Source organism: Malus domestica, chromosome 08 (assembly GCF_042453785.1).
Source record: "Malus domestica chromosome 08, GDT2T_hap1".
NCBI lineage: Eukaryota > Viridiplantae > Streptophyta > Magnoliopsida > Rosales > Rosaceae > Malus > Malus domestica.
In genome coordinates this window covers 27,857,758-27,878,239 of record NC_091668.1, presented here as the reverse complement: position 1 = coordinate 27,878,239, position 20,482 = coordinate 27,857,758, and the positions used below count along the sequence as shown (strand labels likewise).

Genomic DNA, 20,482 nt, shown 5'->3' with positions numbered 1-20,482 from the left:
AGGAAAATGCTGTGTCCACTTTGTCGCAAAAAAATCAGAGTTTAAAATAACAGCATGTCAATTTGTGGAAATATCATTAGATAAATCGATATCTATCGGTTATTTTTAATAGAATTGATGGAAATTTGCTTAAAAACGTGAAATTTTTAAAATAATATTTTAGGAAATGTCAATTACTGATTTAGACAAATATAACTCGTATATTTAACCAATATGTCAAAAATATTCACGAAATCTGTCGATTTTAGTTGATATGTAAGAGTTTTTCCAACATTCCGCTTTTTATATCTTTCTTTGATTTTTTTAATATTCTCACAAAAATATCAACCGTATCAAAAAAAAATTCTAACATTGAAAAAAACTGAATGGTGAGTCCCATAAAAAAACTTGTTACCTCCTAAAATTTTTTAGAAACCTACAAATTTAATTTAAAAAATTACGTGGTATCAAATGCTACGCAGTACTCAAGTTGGATCTTTCACCTAAAATCATATTTTGTAGATCATGGCTAAACTATCTCAGGTAAAACTTAAGATAAATGAGATATGTGTTTGTCAGTAGATGATTGAATTTATTTTTAAATTATTAAGAAAAAATAGTCCAAAGTCGCATCATAAAATTTATAAGAAATGATCTAAAAATTTGATATCTTCTTTATTTTTTTTATTTAAATACAATTTACAAGCAAGTGGCCATTTACGACGGTGGTATACATGTGTTGAGTTATTCATGATAAGGTGAATTCGAATCTTATCGTTAATTATTCTAATATCTAATCTAACAAAATTTATCACGATTGACATGGCGCCTACATGTATAAATATCCCCCAACCCATGTGAATCGTGATCCCCTCAGTCCAATCCCACGCTTCCAAACCCAAACCCAAGCCCAAAGAAGCTCTCACGCTCACATTCGCTGCCGTGCTATGAAGTCAATGTCCTCGATTCCCATACTTCAACGGGCACGATCTCTCCCTCTCCCTTCCCTTTCCCAACCCTCGCCACGCCCATGATCATGCTCGCCGCCGCGTCCTCCTCCTCCACATGGCTCCGAGCTCGCCGGATCAGCTACCTCTTTCCCCTCCTCTGCCCCCCGATTCTCATCCATTTCCTCTGCTCTGCCTCGCCGAGCTTTGCCTGCGCCTCTGCTGCCGCATCGGTAGAAAGGCGTCTCACGGCGACGACGAGGGGGAGGAGCGGATGCGCCGGTGGGAAGAAGGACGCGGCAGTGGAAGTGCAGCGGCGGTGGTGAAGGAAGAGGAGAAAGAAGAGATGGGGCTGCTGCAGAGGTACTTGGAGGATCAGTTGGTGCTGGTTGGATGTGTGTATGATTGCGGGGACGATGAGAGTGATGGCTTGTATCATGAGATTCATGACTATGATAATGATTCCAACACTACTCTTTTGGCTTGATTCATTCCTTCTTTCTTTTACATTTTTGTTTGCTTTTTGTTTGGTTGATTTTTGGTAAAATTTGTTTGTGAAGTTTATGAGATTTTGTCGATATTTTCGATATATTGATTAAATATCAACAAACTGACTTGTAATATTCTCTAAAGTTTCATTTTAAACTTTCACGTTTCTAAGTAAATTTTCATCATTTCTATCGAAAACAACCGAGGTCGATATCGATTCATCCAACGATATTTTCACAAATTTGCCGATTGAATTATTTCTACCGACGTCGATGGTTTAAACACCGTTTATCTTTGCATTCCCAATATCACCCAGGTCCCAACGCCAGATGACCACGAGGGTGCCAATTGTCATGCCAAAAGAGAGTTCAAACCCAATCTCCGACAATGGTAGACGAGGGGTCTAATTGGAAGTTCCCAACTTCACCCAAAAACTGTTGCCTTTAATTGGACGGATCCGATGAGGGATGAACATGTTTAGAGCAGACCAGAGAGCGAGGACAAAATGGTCCAGGACGTCACAATTACAGTATATATATGTCATATAAGTTACTTTAATTTTACGATTTCCTGATTCATATCAATTCCTCATTTTTTGGGTTTCTACTTAATTTTCTTGTGTATCACGTTTTTATTATTCAATTCTTACGTTGTACAAGTTGTACATTTGAAAAAAATATATAATTAAAAAAAGCTAAATTTAGGCACCTCGTATCTGAATCTTATGGTCATGTCATGGCCGTGTGTCTTTCAGTTCACACTTCACATTTCATTGTGAGCTTCAATCCTCAGTCCTCAGCCCTTAGCCTGCGAGAGAGGCAACTGGATATATGTTCAGTGGCGGATTCACGAGTTGAATTTTGGAGATTTTGATGTTAAAGTTAAAAAATTAAAAAAATAGACTACGCGCAAAGCATGAAAAAATTGTAGTTTATTCACAGAAGCTTTTCATCGGATACTTCGGGAGATTGTTGTCGTCAGTTGAATAATGTTTCGCATATGTCAATAGATATTGACATTTGCCGATGCAATCTGATAAGTCCTATCGAGAGCACGTGTCGAGTGTTGTCGACGCAACTTGTCGAGTGCTACCGAGATATGCTTATTAGGCATTACATCAAACATTTAATGGATACAAAAGGAATTTATACTATACATTTGGAGGACCTTCACATGCTTATTTCCCAGCCTCCAATTGGTACTGTGACCACCTTTTTCTCAATGTACATCCACTCTTGTATATTTTTATGTGTAGAGAGAGAGAGAGAGCAGGCTCAAGGCTGGCTGTAAGTTTGTAACTAAACCGTTAACGAAAATCAAGGGTTACAAAATGAAAACAAAAAGTTAAAAACTAGCAGCCACTACCAAACCACCCCAGTCACTTCCTGTCTTTCTTCTTCCCCCGTAAAAACAACCTGTTAGGGAATATGATACTATCTGGATACTCTTTATGAGAATTCTAATGATCACTTTATTATGTCCGTTGTCAGAAATCATTTTGAATTTTTTTTATTTAAAATTAAACACAAATAATATATGACAAAAACTTATGATCAGACACGACATACAATAATCGAACACAATAAAGTAATCTTCCGGAATCTCACAAAGAGAATCCACAGAGGATTCTCATTCCTCAACCAGCTCCCTACCCACCTGAATCATGACCCAGCCACCCAATGGGATTATGGAGTGTATGGTGGACCCATGGAAAAACCAAAGAAATAAAAAGTATATTTCGTTATATGTCACAAAACTGTAAAATCTGTAAAGCTAAAACAAGAAAATGTCACAAAAATGTCTCATGAGCTTCCTTGCATGTCTTCTTATTGCATCTGGCAACTAAAATGTTACAAAAATATAAATTTTAGATCGTTGTCTCGTTCTTATGAGATATCTACCAATTATCAAGTTGAATATCATATTGCATATCTAAGTGCGCAAATTAGAAGCAAATTAGAAACACGTGCTCTCTGATATTTTGTAGTCTTCCTATTATTTCGAATAATCAAGTTGAATATCAGATTGCATATCAGAGTGTGCAAATTAGAAACAAAGAAATAAAACTGATACGAACAAATAGAAGCAAATTAGATCTCGAAGAATCAAACATGCTCTGATACCAAGTTAAATATCAGAGTGCGCAACAAATAAGACTACAAAATAATAGGAATATTATTAAACTAACGAAAATGCCGAAACGGATACAAAATCTTAGGGTACATTGTGACTAACTTGTTTTTTAATGAATAACAAAGCACTTTATTTATAATAAACTAACTCTAACCGTAAGCTCAAACTAAACTTATAAGAAAACTCGAACAAAATAATACCTAAAATATTAATATATTCCAACAATCTTGTTCCCAAACATTTCCTCTGTCACTCCCTCCGTGAACAGCAGCCATGGGCGAGGATGGTGCTTTGAGGTGATCGGGGTGAATAATTTACTGTTCGTTTGTTCGTTTGAAAGCGCTTTTGAACTACTTAAAAACGCTTTTAATGAAGTACTTTCTGCAAAATGCACCGCTTAATATATTTTTTTAAAAAGCACTTGCTTTTACATGATTTACTTGTAAATTGGTTCTAAAAATATTTTCATCATAAACACTTTTAATTATTTTAACAACATTATTTAAAAATGCATTTCCAATTGAGTTCTGAGTTTGTCGTTGAAGTCCACATTTCAAGTAAAGCTCAATGGACACTACCCTCCGCCAATCCCCGGAGCCGGACACCCAAACCCCACTGCTGAACGACGTCGTCGACGGTACCGTTGACCACAAAGGCCGGCCCGTTCATAATCGGTAAGCACCGCACCGCACTGAATCGAATCGAATCAAATATCATTAATTTTGTTTGAAGCTTAAACTAAATTAATTGCTGATTAGTAATAAATTAATTATAATTAGACAAGTGTCGTCAAGTTTTGATCTGAATATTTTCAGGGGTGGAGGTGGCGGAGACGTTTGCGTACAGTGGAATCTGCTCCAACCTTATCACGTTTCTGACGGGGCCTTTGGGGCAGTCCACCGCCGCAGCGGCTGAGATTGTCAACATGTGGGACGGAACGGCGTCGTTGGTTACTTTACTCGGAGCCTTTGTCGCTGATTCTTTTCTTGGACGCTACCGCACTATCGTTTTTGCTTCTCTACTCTACATTTTGGTACGTGCCTCTCTCTCTCCCCCTTTCTCTCTCTCTCTACGTTTTGGCACGTGACTAAGTTGCCTTAATCCTGGTCGTATTGTCCTGTGTGTTGGAATCACTAAATGAGGTTAAGGGGAGTGTTGGAATCCTAAAAGAAAATAATGGAGTTTAAATATGATTATCTACTCTAACTAATATCGAGGTCTTTTGTGATAAAACCTATACCTGACAGATTGGGCAGTGATAAAGTTGAGAACAGTATCGATGTTGGTAGAGTGTGGCCCCACGGGCTCGCCGATCCAAAAATCCAACACTGTGATCACATTCACCGCATTAGTTGGAAATATAATTTGGGAAATTAGTTGAAGTGCTAGGTTTTGCAAATGTTAATTATTGAAGTGAACGAAATCAAATATTGGATAGACATTATCGATAAAATTCCAAAAAGTGATTATTGCAGTAATTTGGATTTTTAATTTTGTAAGTTACAAAACAAAAATTAGTTAAAGCGCGAATTCATGAGGAGCCAAGCAAATGGTTAATTAATTTCAAGAAATAGAGATGTACAAAATCAACTTCCAATTTCCAAGCGAATTGAACGATGCTATGAGATTAGCCATCAAGAAAAGGAGTTGGAATCATATTTTTGACCTTGTTGTACTCGTCGTAATACAACAAGGTCAAAAATAACTAATTAGAGTTGAATGGAAGATGGTTAAGTCGAAACTTTAGCTATTTGGGATGCCAAATGGTAGGTGTTTAGTAAATCTTTACAACGCCACATGTTTTAGTTGTATTAGTTCATATAGGAAGTAAGTATATGATGTAGGACAAGAAGGGGGCATTTTCTTAGGAAGAAAAATGAGAAAAATGGGTTCGATTCAAGAACAGGGAGGAAACGTTTAAAGATGGAAATCATGTACGTCAATTCAAATGGAACAAATTCCCATTTAGCTTTCTTGAAGGTTTTAAAGTTTTAGCCAAAAAGAAGAGAAACAGTTGTACAACCATCAGTGTCTGCCAATAGGTGATTAGAAATTTAGAACATTAATCCAGAAAAAAAATAAAAATAAAATCATTCGAGGTTCGATTTGCTATAGGTAACTCACCTTTTATATTTGACATGGGAGTTGGTACTTTTTCAGTTTGCTACTTGGGGTGCTACTTCCGTTGGAGAGGGCTTTTGTCTTTAGATGGCATAGCAAAATGGAATTTTTTTTATCTTGCTTTCGATATTGGCTAATAACTCACTAGGTTTTGCAGAAAATGAACCGGCTGGGAGTTGATTTTGGGTGAGGAGGAAGTGTGAGCTCAGTTTGGTGTGGGGGAGGTGAGATAGCTGATGTTACGAATGAAACATATCTTTCGTTATTGTATTAATTGCTTCCCGTGAGCTCAGCTCCCAGCCGGTTCTCGCTTTTTTTGGTCTGGCTTACAGGGCTGTTGTTTCAAAATACAGCATAAAGAACTTAGAAGAGTAAAACAAGAAAACTCTTCGGATTCATTGATATTTTTACTTTTCCTTACTGTGGACAGAGTTCCTAGGAAATGATTGGTTATTCTTCATATATAATTAGGGATGCAAGTTTGAGTGTTTTCTTTGTACATCTTGCTATGTCTGAATGCTATCATTTTGGACCTAAATTGAAACAGGGACTTGGCTTGTTGACCCTGTCCGCCGTGCTTCCTTCGTCTGAGATCCAAGTAGTGTTCTTCTTCTCCCTATATCTAGTGGCTGTTGCACAAGGCGGACACAAGCCTTGCGTTCAGGCATTTGGAGCTGATCAGTTTGATGTGTCAGATCCAGAGGAGTGCAAAGCCAAAAGCTCGTTCTTCAATTGGTGGTATTTTGGTATATGTGCAGGTACCTCAATGACACTTACCGTATTGACCTACATACAGGACAATTTGGGTTGGGGTCTTGGTTTTGGAATTCCCTGTATTGTAATGGTCTTTGCACTTTTACTTTTCTTGCTCGGAACTAGAACGTATCGGTATAGCTCTAAAGGGGATGAAGAAAGCCCATTTGTAAGAATTGGAAAGGTGTTCGTTGCTGCTTTAAGGAACTAAACCGTTAACGAAAGCCGGCCTTAAGGGTGTGCAACATGTGCCACCGCACATGGCCCCCAATTCGGAAGGGCCTCTAAATTTTCATTACATGTATACAGATGCATATAAAATAATTAGATGCAAAAGACAATCTTATATGTGGTTCTAGCACAAGCGGTTTAGCTCTTCTTTCTTATAGCCCGTGTGCTGGGTTTAAATCCCAGTGATATTGTTTTGTTATATTTTAAGCTTTTGCAAATTTATAAACAAGAGATAAGGAAAAACACCTGGTTGATCAAACAACTTATTTTTGTTGCAGTAACTTGTAATATTTTAGTTTTATAGATGAAATTTTTTAAAAAAAAATAATAATAAAGAAATATAACATTAAAAAAATTGAAAGACCTCCATCTAAGTTTTGCACAGGCCCCTCAATACTCAGAGCCGGCCCTGAGACTTACATTAGTATAGACCCATCATTTTTTACGAATCCTCATATTAACCATATAGACCCAACGTTTTACTCATGGAGACCCTCCATTTTTTTTTTAAATTGATTAGTTCGACACTTGAATTTTGTAAAATCATTAGTTCGACACTCTTATTTCTGCTCATTGGTAATACCACGACCCTACTTATTATTATTGGATAAGTTTAAATTTAAGATTTATGTCTATCTATTACACAGATCTCAAAATTTAAATTCATCTAATTATGATAATTAAAATAATAAACATCATCATCTCTTAAGAGTGACGAGCATAAATAATCCTTACGCGGTTTACTTGGACTAAATCCACATCATCTTTTGCAGAGTGGCACATGGATTTAATGATTGAAGCCCAATCAAGACTAGAATGGAGACAGTGTCAAAATCCCAAAGCCATCAACTATTTAGCTGAGTTACATAACTCGCAGTTTAATTATGTTTGGGTGACCTAATTCTAAATTCCAAGTGGTTGAGATAGCGAGATTTTACATTTGAATTACGTGAAGAACGCGTTCGATAACAACTTATTCTCCCACACCCTGTAATTCCTAAGCCATCAACTATTTGAGGTACTTAAATTGCACTTTTAGTTTTGTTTGGGTGACCTAATTCCAAGTTCCAAGTGATTGAAGCTAAGTTAACAAGAAATAGATTGCACCGTTATCTAATGATATTTTTATTCACTTGTTAATAAGAGATTTTATATTCGAATTACGTGAATAGCGCGTTCGATACCAACTTATTCCCGTGTATTGTAATCCCTAATAATTGTTTTTGTAGTGAGAGGTTTTAGCATCTCAAAGTAAAGTTAATCTCCATACATAAATCAGAAATTAAATCTTTTACACACAAAATGAATATGACTTCTCTGTGACCCCCAATCAATACCTGACACGTGCTTACAAAAACAAATTTTCTTAGCTTGTTTTCAAAAACTTAACACGTATCAATTATTGATTGAGGCCTCAGAGAATTCACATTCATTTTTTGTGCAGGAGATTTGATCTTCCAAAAACGAGAGATTTTTCAATGTGACCAATACACGGGGTGATACACCACTTGTCATTATATAAATGATGGAATATGTGTGCTAAAAAGTTAATAATTTAAAAAATAAAAAAAATTCATCATTTATATTAAAACACGTGATGTATTACTTGTGTTCTCGTCATAACTAAAAATTTCTTTCCAAAAACAAGCTAAACCTAAAAAACAAATTTAAAATTCTTTTGTTGACAAACCAGAAATAAAGAAAAGTTAAGATTTTAAAATTCAAAAGCAAAGAAAGGGACAGCAAAAAACAACCAGCCAACAGCTTTCGCTTGCTTTTAGAAGCAAAACTGATAGACAGGGGGGGTCCCGCCACGCCCCCAAAATGACAAGACTGGCACTGCCGCTGGCAGATGGCGTCACAACGTATATCCGTTGCGGGCGGCTCGATCGATGTTCTCAAGGTTTCCTTCCATATTTATTATTTTCTAATAAATTTAAAAATTTTAAAAAAAACCTACACAAAATTTACAATACATTGTTCTTGATCCTATGACAGCCTGTTCTGTTATATCAACGGAATCCGGATTTTCATCCGATTCTCTTTGTAAGAATTTCAGAGATCCGTTAATTCTGTTCGGTCATCGTACATTGTGTGGTCATAACTTATTTTAAATATTTTTATTTAAAATTAAACATAAACAGTATTTGACAAAAACTAATCGTACAATTTACGATTAACGGATAAGATTCACATATCTATAAGATCCTTACCAAAAGTATCCCAAGAGGATCTGTTGAATATCAATGCCTACTAACAACATAACACGTGTACTGAGAGGACCACGGTGTTGCCTTTGTCTGAAGGTTCCGAGGTGTTGATCTTTCTTGACAGCTTTGTCATCTATGCTTATCATATTCTGTAGGGAATAAAATCTTTGAAGAGGAGGAAGAGGGATATTTCTGTTTCTTGTTTTTTACCATGGAATTAGAGAGGCCGGAGAGGAGATGAGCAACCTACACCTGACATTGTATCTTTATTTAAAAAAGAGGAAGATGAGATCTGTTAATTATACAAATGAAAAAAGATTTATCGATACGTGACACTTTAATTCAATAATGTAATAATATGTGAAAAATAAATAAAAAACTTACACCTGATAATGTATAATGAGTAATGCAATACTTATCATCTATTTGTATCATTATTAGTACTATTTATCTAGCAGAGCCCACCAACATATGTGAGTCATATATTTATTAGAGAGATAATACAAATGATGTTAAAAAAATCATTTTTGTTGTATAATTATTCACGAGATTCAAACTTAAAAAGTAACAAATAAACTAACATCAGACTCGTTATCTACGATATTCAAATCTACCTCTCAATTATAGTAAACTCGTTTTATGTAAGTCATTGTCAGGTAAGAGAGGAGTATAATGATGTTTTGAAAATGTTGATAACACATCTCATAAAACGTGCTTAGCGGCTTCTGAAATTTCATTTCATGGGACTTTTTGTGTGGGTTGTGTGCGCGGCCCATTGTTTTCAAAAATCCGACGGCTTTTGGGAACTATTTAATTTGTGAAATCATTAAAATTTTCAAGGGAAAGAGAAAGAAAATTGTGGGAGGAGATGAATTGACAAATGAATCATTTCGTGACAACCATACCTCCAATCATCTTATCTCTTTATTTGGAGAGAAATGATAAGTGAATTCTCTTAAAAGTAAAACTATTTATGGATTTTTCTATTTTCTTACAGTTTAAAGTTAATTTTCGTGTTAACATTATAAAATATTGTATCAAAACATAAGGTGATAAAAAGTTCATGAAAGTCTCAGTTTTGAGATAGCCCTCTTAACATTTCTCTTATTTGGGTTAATGTTTAAGATAAATTTTTTTTTAAAATATATAAAAAAAGGGCCCTTGCATCAATTAATCGCGACTCTACCAACTTTCTCCACAAATTGAGGATTAAAGGGCTTCATCCTTGCATTGCATGTGCATTCACCAACAAAAGAGAATTAAAACGGAAAGAAAAAGCAGCCCTAGCTTGTTCATTTTTATCAGAATTCACAATCCTATCATGTTTTTAATTTAAAATCAATCAGCTTTAATCTCACATTTTTGTAATGATTAAAGGGGACGGATCCATGGTGTTATGTTTTTAATTTAAAATCAATAAGCTTTAATCTCACATTTTTGTAATAATTAATGGGGGCAGTTGTATGAAACCATTTTCTTTATGCAATTTTTTATACATGTTTTTGTGGGATCCAGTTCATAATGTATTTTAACGATACAAATCGTCTTATGGTTTATAATATCATTCATAGACCGTCATTGCAAAAAATTAAACAAATCCGAAACATTTAGACATTCATTTGTAGTAAAGGAAATTGACGAATACAGTTCTACAAAGAAACCCTAAACCCTTCACAATCATATATATTTTTGTAGACACGATTTTTGGGAAAGACCTAAAAGATAAACGGTTTCCATCGTGGAAAAAAAATTACAACCTGGGACCCATAAAAACATATGTCAAAAGTTGTTTAAAAAAAGTAGCGTCACAGTTCCGTCTCCATGATTAAATAGTGGTACATAACTTTTTATTTTGAGAAAAAACGGCTATTATATTATTATGTGGAGTACTAATATGCTAATTTTATGCACGTGATTTAGTAATACTATGTAACGTAATGACAAACTAATGTTCAAACTCGAAAATTTCTCATATGACTGAAATAAAAGCTTTTCTTTACTAAAAATTGTAAGCAAAAAGAAAAAGAAAAAGAAAAAGAAACGGCAACCTATATAGATTAAACGTAAGATAACTTTGTCCATTTAGGATAGTGAAAGATAAAGTTTTTCTTTCACTTTTGTTTTTTTTTTTTCCAAAATTCTTTCACTTTTGTTCAACTAAATGGAAGGGGAAGGGTTGAAGTCTTTGGTGTGATGGTAGAAATTAGAATGTTCTATCGCTTAAAAGATTATGTTATATTTTTTTTAAATAATATGTATGCACACATTTAATATTTATTTACTTATACTCATGCGTCCTCGATTTAAAATTCTTTGCTTTACTAAATTATTGTAATAGTTCTGAACTCTCCATCTTCATAATAATAATAATAAATTTACAAAGAAAATATTTATCTATTTATATTGGTGAGTAAGGTGACCTCTAAAAAGAATCAAATAATAATTCATATATATTGAACAAATTGCAGTGCCATCGACCTCAGGTCCTATTGGATTTAAAGCATAAATAATGGAAATTTATTTTATTTTAAATCATTTTTTTTATCACGATTATTTTTATTGAAATTTTTAAATACAACAGGGAGGTAGACATAGCCTAAAAACATAATGATCTAACCAAGATTAAAGTTTTCAAAATTATTAATGCTCATAAAAGTCGGATGTAGTACTTTTTTATTTTTAAATACAAAAATAAATATCACTAAACTGTGTCACAACCGATTCTTAATAATCTTAGATGATTGTCCTTTGGAGATATAACATAAAGTGCAATAGAATTTCCCAACTTTTCTTTTATTTGTTTTTGCTTAAAAAAGAGACTCACTTAGTAGCTTCGTTGTGTCAATTCACTGTTTCGAAAACCAATAAAACTTACAAAAGCATTTAAGTTTTTTTCTAACCACCATTGTATGATTCACTAATGTTAAAAATCAACATCAAAACATGTTGTATTAAATACAGATTTAAAATTCGTTCTCTCATCTATTGAATCAGCCCGTAATAATTTAATAAATTTGAACTTATTACACCAAATAAAATAACTTTAATGAGAAGAGAAAAGTATAAAAATGAACAAGTGGTCAGGGTTGACAGTGATATATGAGAAGAAGAAAGATCGACAATTAGACAAATTTGGGGCAAAGTACATTGGACTGGATATCTTAGGAAACAACAGATAGAAAACTTACAAGGAGAGGGGTGGGCCCCACAGAACAAAGTGGTGTACTAGCTGGCGAACCGGTCTGACAGACTGGTTCTTCCCATAGACAACACCACCAACATCAACAACCATCCATCCAACCCCTCTCCCCACTCTCTCCTCTTCCCCCCTCAACACCCTCAACTTCCGCTTCCCCCTCCCCCTTCTTAATCCCCCTCCCATATCTCTCCTCTCTCAAACTCTCTCTCTCTTTCTCTCTCTCTCTCTCTCTCTCTCTCTCTCTCTCTAGATAATTAGTTATTTGATATGGCTGAGGAACACCAGAAGCCTGAGGCTGCAGCTGCGCCAGAACCACCACCCAGCGAGGAAGTTGTCGTGGTGGCTGATGCCCCGCCTGCGGACAAGGCTGTGACCGAGAAAGAAGCGGTTCCGGTTCCAGAGCCGGAGGCCGAGGCAGAGAAGCCGGCCGTGACGACGACTGAGGAGGTGGAGGACAAAGCTGCCCCCAAGGCTGACGAGGATAAGAAAGTCATCGCTCAGTCGGTTTCCTTCAAGGAGGAGAGCTACGTTGTCGGGGAGCTTCCTGAGCCGCAGAAGAAGGCTCTTGACGAGCTGAAACAATTCATAAAGGAGGCTCTTAACAAGCACGAGTTCACTGCCCCGCCGCCCACCATGGAGGAGGAGAAGCCTGTGGCGGCGGCGGCTGAGGAGAAAAAGGAGGAGGGGAAAACTGAAGAAGTACCACCCAAAGCTGAAGAAGAACCCAAAACGGAAGAAGCCTCCGCGTCCGTTACTGAAGCCAAAGAACAAGCAAAAGCAGAAGCAGTAGAAGAACCCAAAGAGGAAAAAAAACCAGAAGTAGAGGAAGAGCCGGTGGTTGTGACGGAGACTGTGGTGGAGAAAATTACAGAGACTGTTGATGATGACGGCGCCAAGACTGTGGAGGCGATTGAAGAGACGATCGTCGCAGTAGTCCCTGCTCCTGCTCCGGAGGCGGAGGCAGCCCCAGCTAAAGAGACCGAGGTGGCTGCTACAGAGGCCGCTCCCGCTGCTGCAGCTGCGGAGGAGACCAAAGCAGAAGCTGAGGCCCCAGCTGAGCCACCTGTAGCACCGGAGGAGGTGGACATATGGGGAATTCCGCTTCTGGGAGACGAAAGGAGCGACGTGGTTCTGTTGAAGTTCCTGAGGGCGAGGGATTTCAAGGTGAAGGAGGCGTTCTCCATGATCAAGAACACCGTGCGGTGGAGGAAGGAGTGGGGCATCGAAGGGCTGCTGGAGGAAGATCTGGGAAGCCACTGGGACAAGGTGGTGTTCACTCATGGGGTCGACAAGGAAGGCCATCCTGTGTGCTACAACGTGTTCGGGGAGTTCCAGAACAAGGAGTTGTACCAGAATACTTTTACGGACGAAGAGAAGCGTTCCAAGTTCATCAAGTGGAGGATCCAGTTCTTGGAGAAGAGCATCAGAAAGTTCGACTTCAATCCGACCGGGATTTCGACCATCGTTCAGGTCAATGATCTCAAGAACTTTCCTGGGTTTTTCAACAGGGAGCACAACCAGGTCACCAACCAGGCCCTTCAGCTGCTTCAGGATAACTACCCTGAGTTTGTAGCCAAACAGGTACTTTACTTATTTACTTGTAGTAATTCATTTGTTTCATCTATATTCATTGTCTCGTCTTCTTCACCTGGTCGATCAGATTTGACAGCAGGAGTTCAGATTCATAGTGTAAAACACTAAAAGCATGTTTATTTATTTTTCATATTTTATATCAAATCCAAAATTGAGTGACACATGCATTCTTTGGTCACCTGGTGACGGAGTAATTCATTTGTTTCATCTATATACATGTACTCACTCTCTTGTTCACCTGGTTAATCTGGTTAATCGGATTTGATATCAGGGTTGAGATTAAAAGTTTAAAACACTAAAAAACATGTTCATTTATTTTTCATATTTTATGTGATTAATGATTAAGTGAATTGAACTCGAATTTTGTGAAGGTGTTTATCAATGTGCCATGGTGGTATCTTGCTTTTAATAGGATGATCAGCCCCTTCCTGACCCAGAGGACCAAGAGCAAGTTTGTATTTGCTGGTCCTTCCAAGTCTGCTGAAACCCTTTTCAAGTAAATTAATTCATTCCTTTTCAGTTCATTTGTCTCTAATTAGTAATTAATATTTCTAAATTAGAGAAAACATGATTACGCAGATATATAGGCCCAGAGCATGTGCCAGTCAAGTATGGTGGGCTAAGCAAGGAAGGTGTTGAAGGTGAGCACGAATTCACCACATCGGACCCTGTCACTGAGGTTACCGTCAAGCCAGCGTCCAAGCACACCGTTGAAATCCCTGTGTCTGAGGTATGTTGTCCTAATTAGTAATTACTGTTTGTAATTGTATGTAAATTTGTTTGTATTAATTGTAAAAGTTTGTGTATTCGTGCAGTGTGGGGAGGTCTTGGTGTGGGAAGTGAGAGTGGTAGGGTGGGAAGTGAGCTATGGAGCTGAATTCGTGCCAAGCGCAGAGGACAGCTACACCATAATCTTGCAGAAGACAAGGAAGGTTGGAGCAGCGGATGAGCCGGTGATCTCAAACACCTACAAGATTGGCGAGGCGGGCAAGGTTGTGCTCACCATCGATAACCAAAGCTCCAAGAAGAAGAAGCTCCTCTACAGGTCCAAGACCAAGCCCTCCGAAATCTGATTCAGCGAGCAAACACATTCAACTCTATGCCTTAATTCATGCTCTCTCTCCGTTTCACCGGTGTCTCGCTGCTTCGCTCTCAACATTTCCAATCAACAAATAGAAACACATTCATCTGCAGCAGAATAAACGACTCGTCGGATGTTTAAATACAGGGTTCATTTATTTTTTTTTCTTCCTTCTTCTGGTTGATATTTGTTTTTGTTCTTGCATTGTATGTGCCTGAAGGTATTTATATGTTTAATTTTTATTCATATTTGTTTTAGTGAATGGGGTTTGTGGTAATTTTAGTTTTTGGATTGTAAACATTAGTGGAAGATGATGGATGATGAATCTTTGATGTGCTGTCTGCTGTGATGGGGGAAACATTTGACAGTACATGGTTATGTCTGCTGTGATGTGGCTGTAAAATTATAGATTCTGTGTAAATTTGGTCCCCTCCCCTCCCTTCTCTTTATTTTTTATCTGTTCAGTGCTGGTCCTTGCCACTGTCGCCTGTATATTTGTGAAGCTCACTTTATAATGTTTTCAACGATTCAAGATTTTAGATATTTTTTTAAAGATCATGTTTATTTATAATGTTTTCACCGATTCGAACTGATTGACTTTATATATTTTCTTAGAGATCATGTTTATCAAAAATTATTTAAATCTATAATCATATGATGGTTGGATTAAGGGTTTAGGGGTTTTTTTTGCATAGAGAGAGAGAGTATGTGTGCCAATTTTAATAATAATTTATACTCTTCAATTTATTTGAAATCCAACCTTTTCGACTTTGTGATTCGTGTTTTAAGGGAATTAAAAGGATCCTCGTTGGATCATTTTTTTGGAGATCTGGAAAATTCTGTGATAATAATCGTTCATCTTATTTGAAATCCAACTTTTTCGACTTTGTGATTCGTGTTTTAAGGGAATTAAAAGGATTCTCGTTGGATCATTTTCTTGGAGATTTGGGAAATCCCGTGATAATGACCGTCCCTAAACCCTTATCCAACTTTTTCGACTTTGTGATTCGTGTTTTAAGGGAATTAAAAGGATCCTCGTTGGATCATTTTCTTGGAGATCTGGAAAATCCCCGTGATAATGATCGTTCATCGAATATCGTGTGGTCAGAAATCATTTGAAATTTAAAATTTAAAATTAAATATAAATAATACCTAAGGAAAATTGAACGCATGATTTATGATGAACGGTCATTATCACAGAATCCCCCATATCCATATAAAAATCTCATCAGTGCGTGCAAATGCATCATTACTTATGCTAAACTTGGCAGCAAACCTTTTCTCCTCCCATGAGTAAATTGGATGAAAGAAATGAGAAAGGATTAAGGTTGCGTTTGGTGCGCAAAAAGGAATTTATGGGAATGATTTCTCATGTTTTTTTTCTTCAGAAGAAAATGCAAAATTACTTTCTTATGTTAGGCAACAATAGGAAATACCATTTTTGAAGGATATAATGGTCATTTTAAATTATCAATGAGACCATATTTGTCATAAAAAGATAGTAATCGATAGTATTTTTTGGTTTCCCCCTAGAGACCAAAAAATACTCAAATGTTGTAAATAATGGGTATGTTTGCCCACATGTGTATAGTAATGTGTATAGTGAAGTATCACATGTGTATACTATATACTCATAAGCTAAATAGTAATGTTTTGTAATTTTCTATAGAAGTAGCTCTATAAATAGAGCACTTCAATTGTGCAAAGATTAGTGAATGAGAAGAAGAAAGAAAAGAGAAATATATCTAATAGCAATAATATACATTACTTCCTCTGCAACAGCTTGTGTCGGTATATTACTCTGCAACTGCTTCGTTCCTTCACCGAGTAAAGGTTATCTCTCTATAAATTTTGCCTATTTATAACACGTTATCAGCACGACTCTCTAATCATTTTCTCATTTCCCTTCACCGAAAAAAAAAAATGTTTCCTCTAAGGTTTTTACTGTTCTTCTTCTTCCTCTCTCTCAATTGCTGGGTATACCCTCGCGAAGAACTGTTTGCACCATGTTTACTTCTAGTTCTCCAACTAACAGTCACTTATATCTTTGATTTCTTGTTTGGTGTAGATATTGACTACTAACCCACTGATTATTTATGCAATCCAAGATTGTGCGGTTCTATCGCCTATCTTGGACTGCAGATCTAATTTTACTGCAAATTTTAAGTGGAGCGGTATAATCGCCCGCTCTATCCTGCATATTTAAATTTTCCCGTTATTTAATTTTATCGCAATTTTAGGTGGTGTGAAATAATCACCCACCCTGCTTTACATATTTAATTTTATTGCAATTTTAGGTGGTGCGGTATAATCGTCCACCTTGCTCTACATATTTAAATTTTCCTGTTGTTTAAAGTAGTGCGGAATAATCACCCATCCTATACTTATTTCGATGAGAATGGTGCGGTACAATTGCCCTTCTCATTAATTGTGTAAATCTCGAGCCTGAAGTTTCGAGTACTTATCATTTTGGCCTGAAGATCAAAAATTTGTAAGAACCAGAAGTTCTAACAATATATTTCTCCAGTACACATATTATTGCAAGTTCTTACACACCTCATTTTTCTTTCAGAAAAAGAAAATGGCAAACTTGGCAAAACTTGATTTTGCTGCCCTGGACATTACTGGAAAGAATTACCTTACATGGGTATTGGATACCAAGATCCATCTGGAAGCAGCAAATCTTGGAGATACCATCAAGGAAGAAAGCAGCTCATCCTCTCAAGATCGGGCAAAGGCCATGATTTTTATTCGTCGTCATCTTGATGAGGCACTAAAGAGCGAGTACTTAACGGTTGAAGATCCGTTAGCCCTTTGGAATGCCTTGAAAAGCAGATACAATCACCAGACAACGGTGATTCTTCCAAAAGCTCGCTATGACTGGACACACCTGAGGATCCAGGATTTCAAATCAGTGGCTGAGTACAATTCGGCGTTGTTCAGAATTACCTCTCAGATGAAACTCTGTGGGGATACTATCACTGAGGAGATGTTATTGGAAAAGACTTTCAGCACATTCCACGCCTCTAACATGGTACTGCAACAACAGTATAGAGCGCGAGGCTTCACTGAATACAACCAGCTGATATCTGTGCTCCTGGTAGCTGAACAGAATAATGAGCTTCTCATGAAAAACCATAATTCCCGACCTACTGGATCAACACCGTTCCCAGAAGTGAATGTTGCTTCCCTTGAAAGGAATACCATATCCTCTCGTGGCAATAATTACAAACGAGGACGTGGCCACAAGCAAGGTCGGTGGAAAGGGAAAAGCAAGAACCATGGTGTCCAGTTTCACAACCAGGTTCCAAGGTATAATCCAGGCCCGAGCTTTAAAAATACCAATCGCCAGAAAGGAAAAGCTCATGTGAACACTCCTAGAAGTCATGAAGGAGGTTGCCATAGGTGTGGTGGCAACGGACATTGGGCGCGTACTTGTCGCACCCCAAAGCATCTGGTGGAACTATATCAAGCCTCCTTCAAGGAAAAGGGTGTCGAGATCAATTTCCTTGACCAGGCTAAACCAATGGAAACCCCTGATCCAGTGACCAATTTATCAGGACAGTTAAACACAACCCACCTGGATGCTACAGACTTTATTAATGAAAGAGGGAATGAAGTTTATGGGTCCGATTGAATTATTTATGTTTAATGTACTCATGTTATTTGTACCTGTGGTTTAATGCTCGCATTTTCAATTCAATAAAAGTAGTATTCCAGTATGAATAAACTGCTTTTCCTTTACTCAGAGATCATGGATAAAAATTATGGTTGTTCTCAAAACAAGATCAATGGCGGAGACTTTTGTCTTGCAGATAGCGCAACCACGCATTCAATACTTCGAGACCGAAAGTATTTCTCGAATTTGGTACTTGCAAAAGTAAAGGTAACAACAATATCAGGACCATCAGATGTAATTGAAGGCTCAGGAAAAGCCCAGATTATGTTACCAAATGGAACAATATTGTCTATAAAGAATGCATTATATGCTACTCAGTCCATTCGAAATTTGTTGAGTTTTAAAGACATACGTTTAAATGGATACCACCTTGAAACGAAAAGTGTAGAAAATGTGGAATATTTATGCATTACCTCCAATGATACCCAGAAGCGTATATTGGAGAAGTTGCATGGTTTATCGAGTGGATTGTATTGTACATACATAAAGACAGTTGAGGCATATACTGTCATGAACCAGAAGTTCATTGATTCAAAGGTTTATATGCTTTGGCATGACCGTCTAGGTCATCCAGGATCTACCATGATGCGTAGAATCATTACCAACTCTAATGGACATCCATTACTGAGCAAACACATTAATGTCTCGAATGATAATCCTTGCAAGGCTTGTTCCCAAGGGAAGTTGGTAATTAGACCATCACAACTAAAGGTTGATGATGAATCCCCATCATTTTTGCAAAGAATTCAAGGGGATATTTGTGGACCTATTCAACCAACTTGTGGACCATTTCGATATTTTATGGTTTTGGTTGATGCATCTACCCGATGGTCACATGTTTGCCTATTGTCTACTCGAAATGTAGCTTTTGCGAGACTTCTTGCTCAGATAATTAAGTTGCGAGCACAGTTCCCAGATCATCCCATTAAGTCCATTCGACTTGATAACGCTGGTGAATTTACATCTCAAACCTTTGATGATTACTGTATGGCACTCGGCATTAATGTTGAACACCCTGTTCCTCATGTCCATACTCAAAATGGTTTAGCAGAGGCATTTATCAAGCGGCTTCAATTAATAGCCCGCACTCTGCTCATGAAAACAAAATTGCCAGTTTCTACATGGGGACATGCCATATTACATGCTGCATCATTGGTTAGATTGAGACCCATAGCCAACCACCAATACTCATCAATACAACTCGTGTTTGGACATCAGCCAAATATTTCACATTTACGAGTTTTTGGTTGTGCTGTTTATGTGCCTATTGCACCACCACAACGAACTAAAATGGGACCTCAGCGCAGATTGGGAATTTATGTGGGTTTTGATTCACCATCTATCATTAGATATTTGGAACCTTTGACTGGTGATGTGTTTACAGCTCGTTTTGCTGATTGTCATTTTGATGAGATAGTTTTCCCGTCGTTAGGGGGAGAAAAGACCGTTCCAGAAGAACGACAAGAGCTAACATGGGTTGTTCCCACCTTATCTCATTTTGATCCAAGAAGCACTCAATGTGAAAATGAAGTGAAAAGGATCGTTCATCTTCAAGGTATTGCTAATCAAATGCCAGATGCATTTAATGATGCTTCGAAAGTGACACAGTCATATATACCGGCTGCAAACGCACCTGCAAGAATTGATGTCCCCGTTGGACAAAATAAAGTGGCAGCGAATGATTCATCCAGTGCACGCCTGAAGCGTGGTAGACCCCCAGGTTCAAAAGATTCAGCCCCTCGAAAGAGAAAGATGAGGGCCCAATTGAACCCAAATGATATCATTCAAGAAAAGGAATTGAATGATAAATCCACAATTCGTGACTCTGTACTTCCAGAAAAAGAAAATGTCCTTGATGAGACACATGTCCCTGAAGAGACAGAAGTACATGAAAGCAAAGAAATATCCATAAATTATGCATGTACTAATGAATTGTGGGATCGAAATGAAATAATCATCGATGACATGTTTGCATTTGCAATAGCCACTGAAATTATATTAAGTGATGATATTGAGCCCCGCTCTGTTGATGAATGCAAACAGAGACAAGATTGGCCTAAGTGGAAA

General features: G+C 37.2%; 2 protein-coding genes and 1 long non-coding RNA gene across 4 annotated transcripts; all 3 read left to right on the top strand.

Moving 5' to 3' along the window:
* The first annotated feature begins 3,893 nt into the window (after positions 1–3,893).
* Positions 3,894–6,625, top strand: LOC108173880 (uncharacterized). Of its 2 annotated transcripts, XR_011583764.1 has the most exons (4): positions 3,894–4,222; positions 4,364–4,581; positions 5,827–5,893; positions 6,217–6,625. It is a non-coding gene; the product is annotated as an uncharacterized lncRNA (long non-coding RNA). The 2 variants fall into 2 exon arrangements; XR_011583765.1 differs by lacking the exon at positions 5,827–5,893 and having other exon boundaries at positions 3,908–4,222.
* Positions 6,626–12,082: 5,457 nt separating this feature from the next.
* Positions 12,083–15,157, top strand: LOC103441818 (patellin-3-like). The gene is made up of 4 exons (XM_008380528.4): positions 12,083–13,643; positions 14,027–14,151; positions 14,235–14,385; positions 14,471–15,157. Exons 1-4 carry the CDS (start codon positions 12,330–12,332, stop codon positions 14,726–14,728), a joined length of 1,848 nt encoding a protein of 615 aa, XP_008378750.3. The 5' UTR covers positions 12,083–12,329; the 3' UTR covers positions 14,729–15,157.
* A 2,160-nt stretch (positions 15,158–17,317) lies between these two features.
* LOC139198151 (uncharacterized) lies at positions 17,318–18,373 on the top strand. The gene has a single exon (XM_070826418.1). It carries the CDS (start codon positions 17,318–17,320, stop codon positions 18,371–18,373), a length of 1,056 nt encoding a protein of 351 aa, XP_070682519.1.
* Positions 18,374–20,482: the final 2,109 nt, after the last annotated feature.

Excerpts from the sequence above, each read along its gene's own strand:
- LOC103441818 (XM_008380528.4), top strand. The coding sequence starts at position 12,330 with ATGGCTGAGGAACACCAGAAGCCTGAGGCTGCAGCTGCGCCAGAACCA. Across the intron at positions 13,644-14,026 it reads CTGAGTTTGTAGCCAAACAG|GTGTTTATCAATGTGCCATG; the intron begins GTACTTTACTTA and ends AATTTTGTGAAG. Across the intron at positions 14,386-14,470 it reads TTGAAATCCCTGTGTCTGAG|TGTGGGGAGGTCTTGGTGTG; the intron begins GTATGTTGTCCT and ends GTATTCGTGCAG.
- LOC139198151 (XM_070826418.1), top strand. The coding sequence starts at position 17,318 with ATGGCAAACTTGGCAAAACTTGATTTTGCTGCCCTGGACATTACTGGA.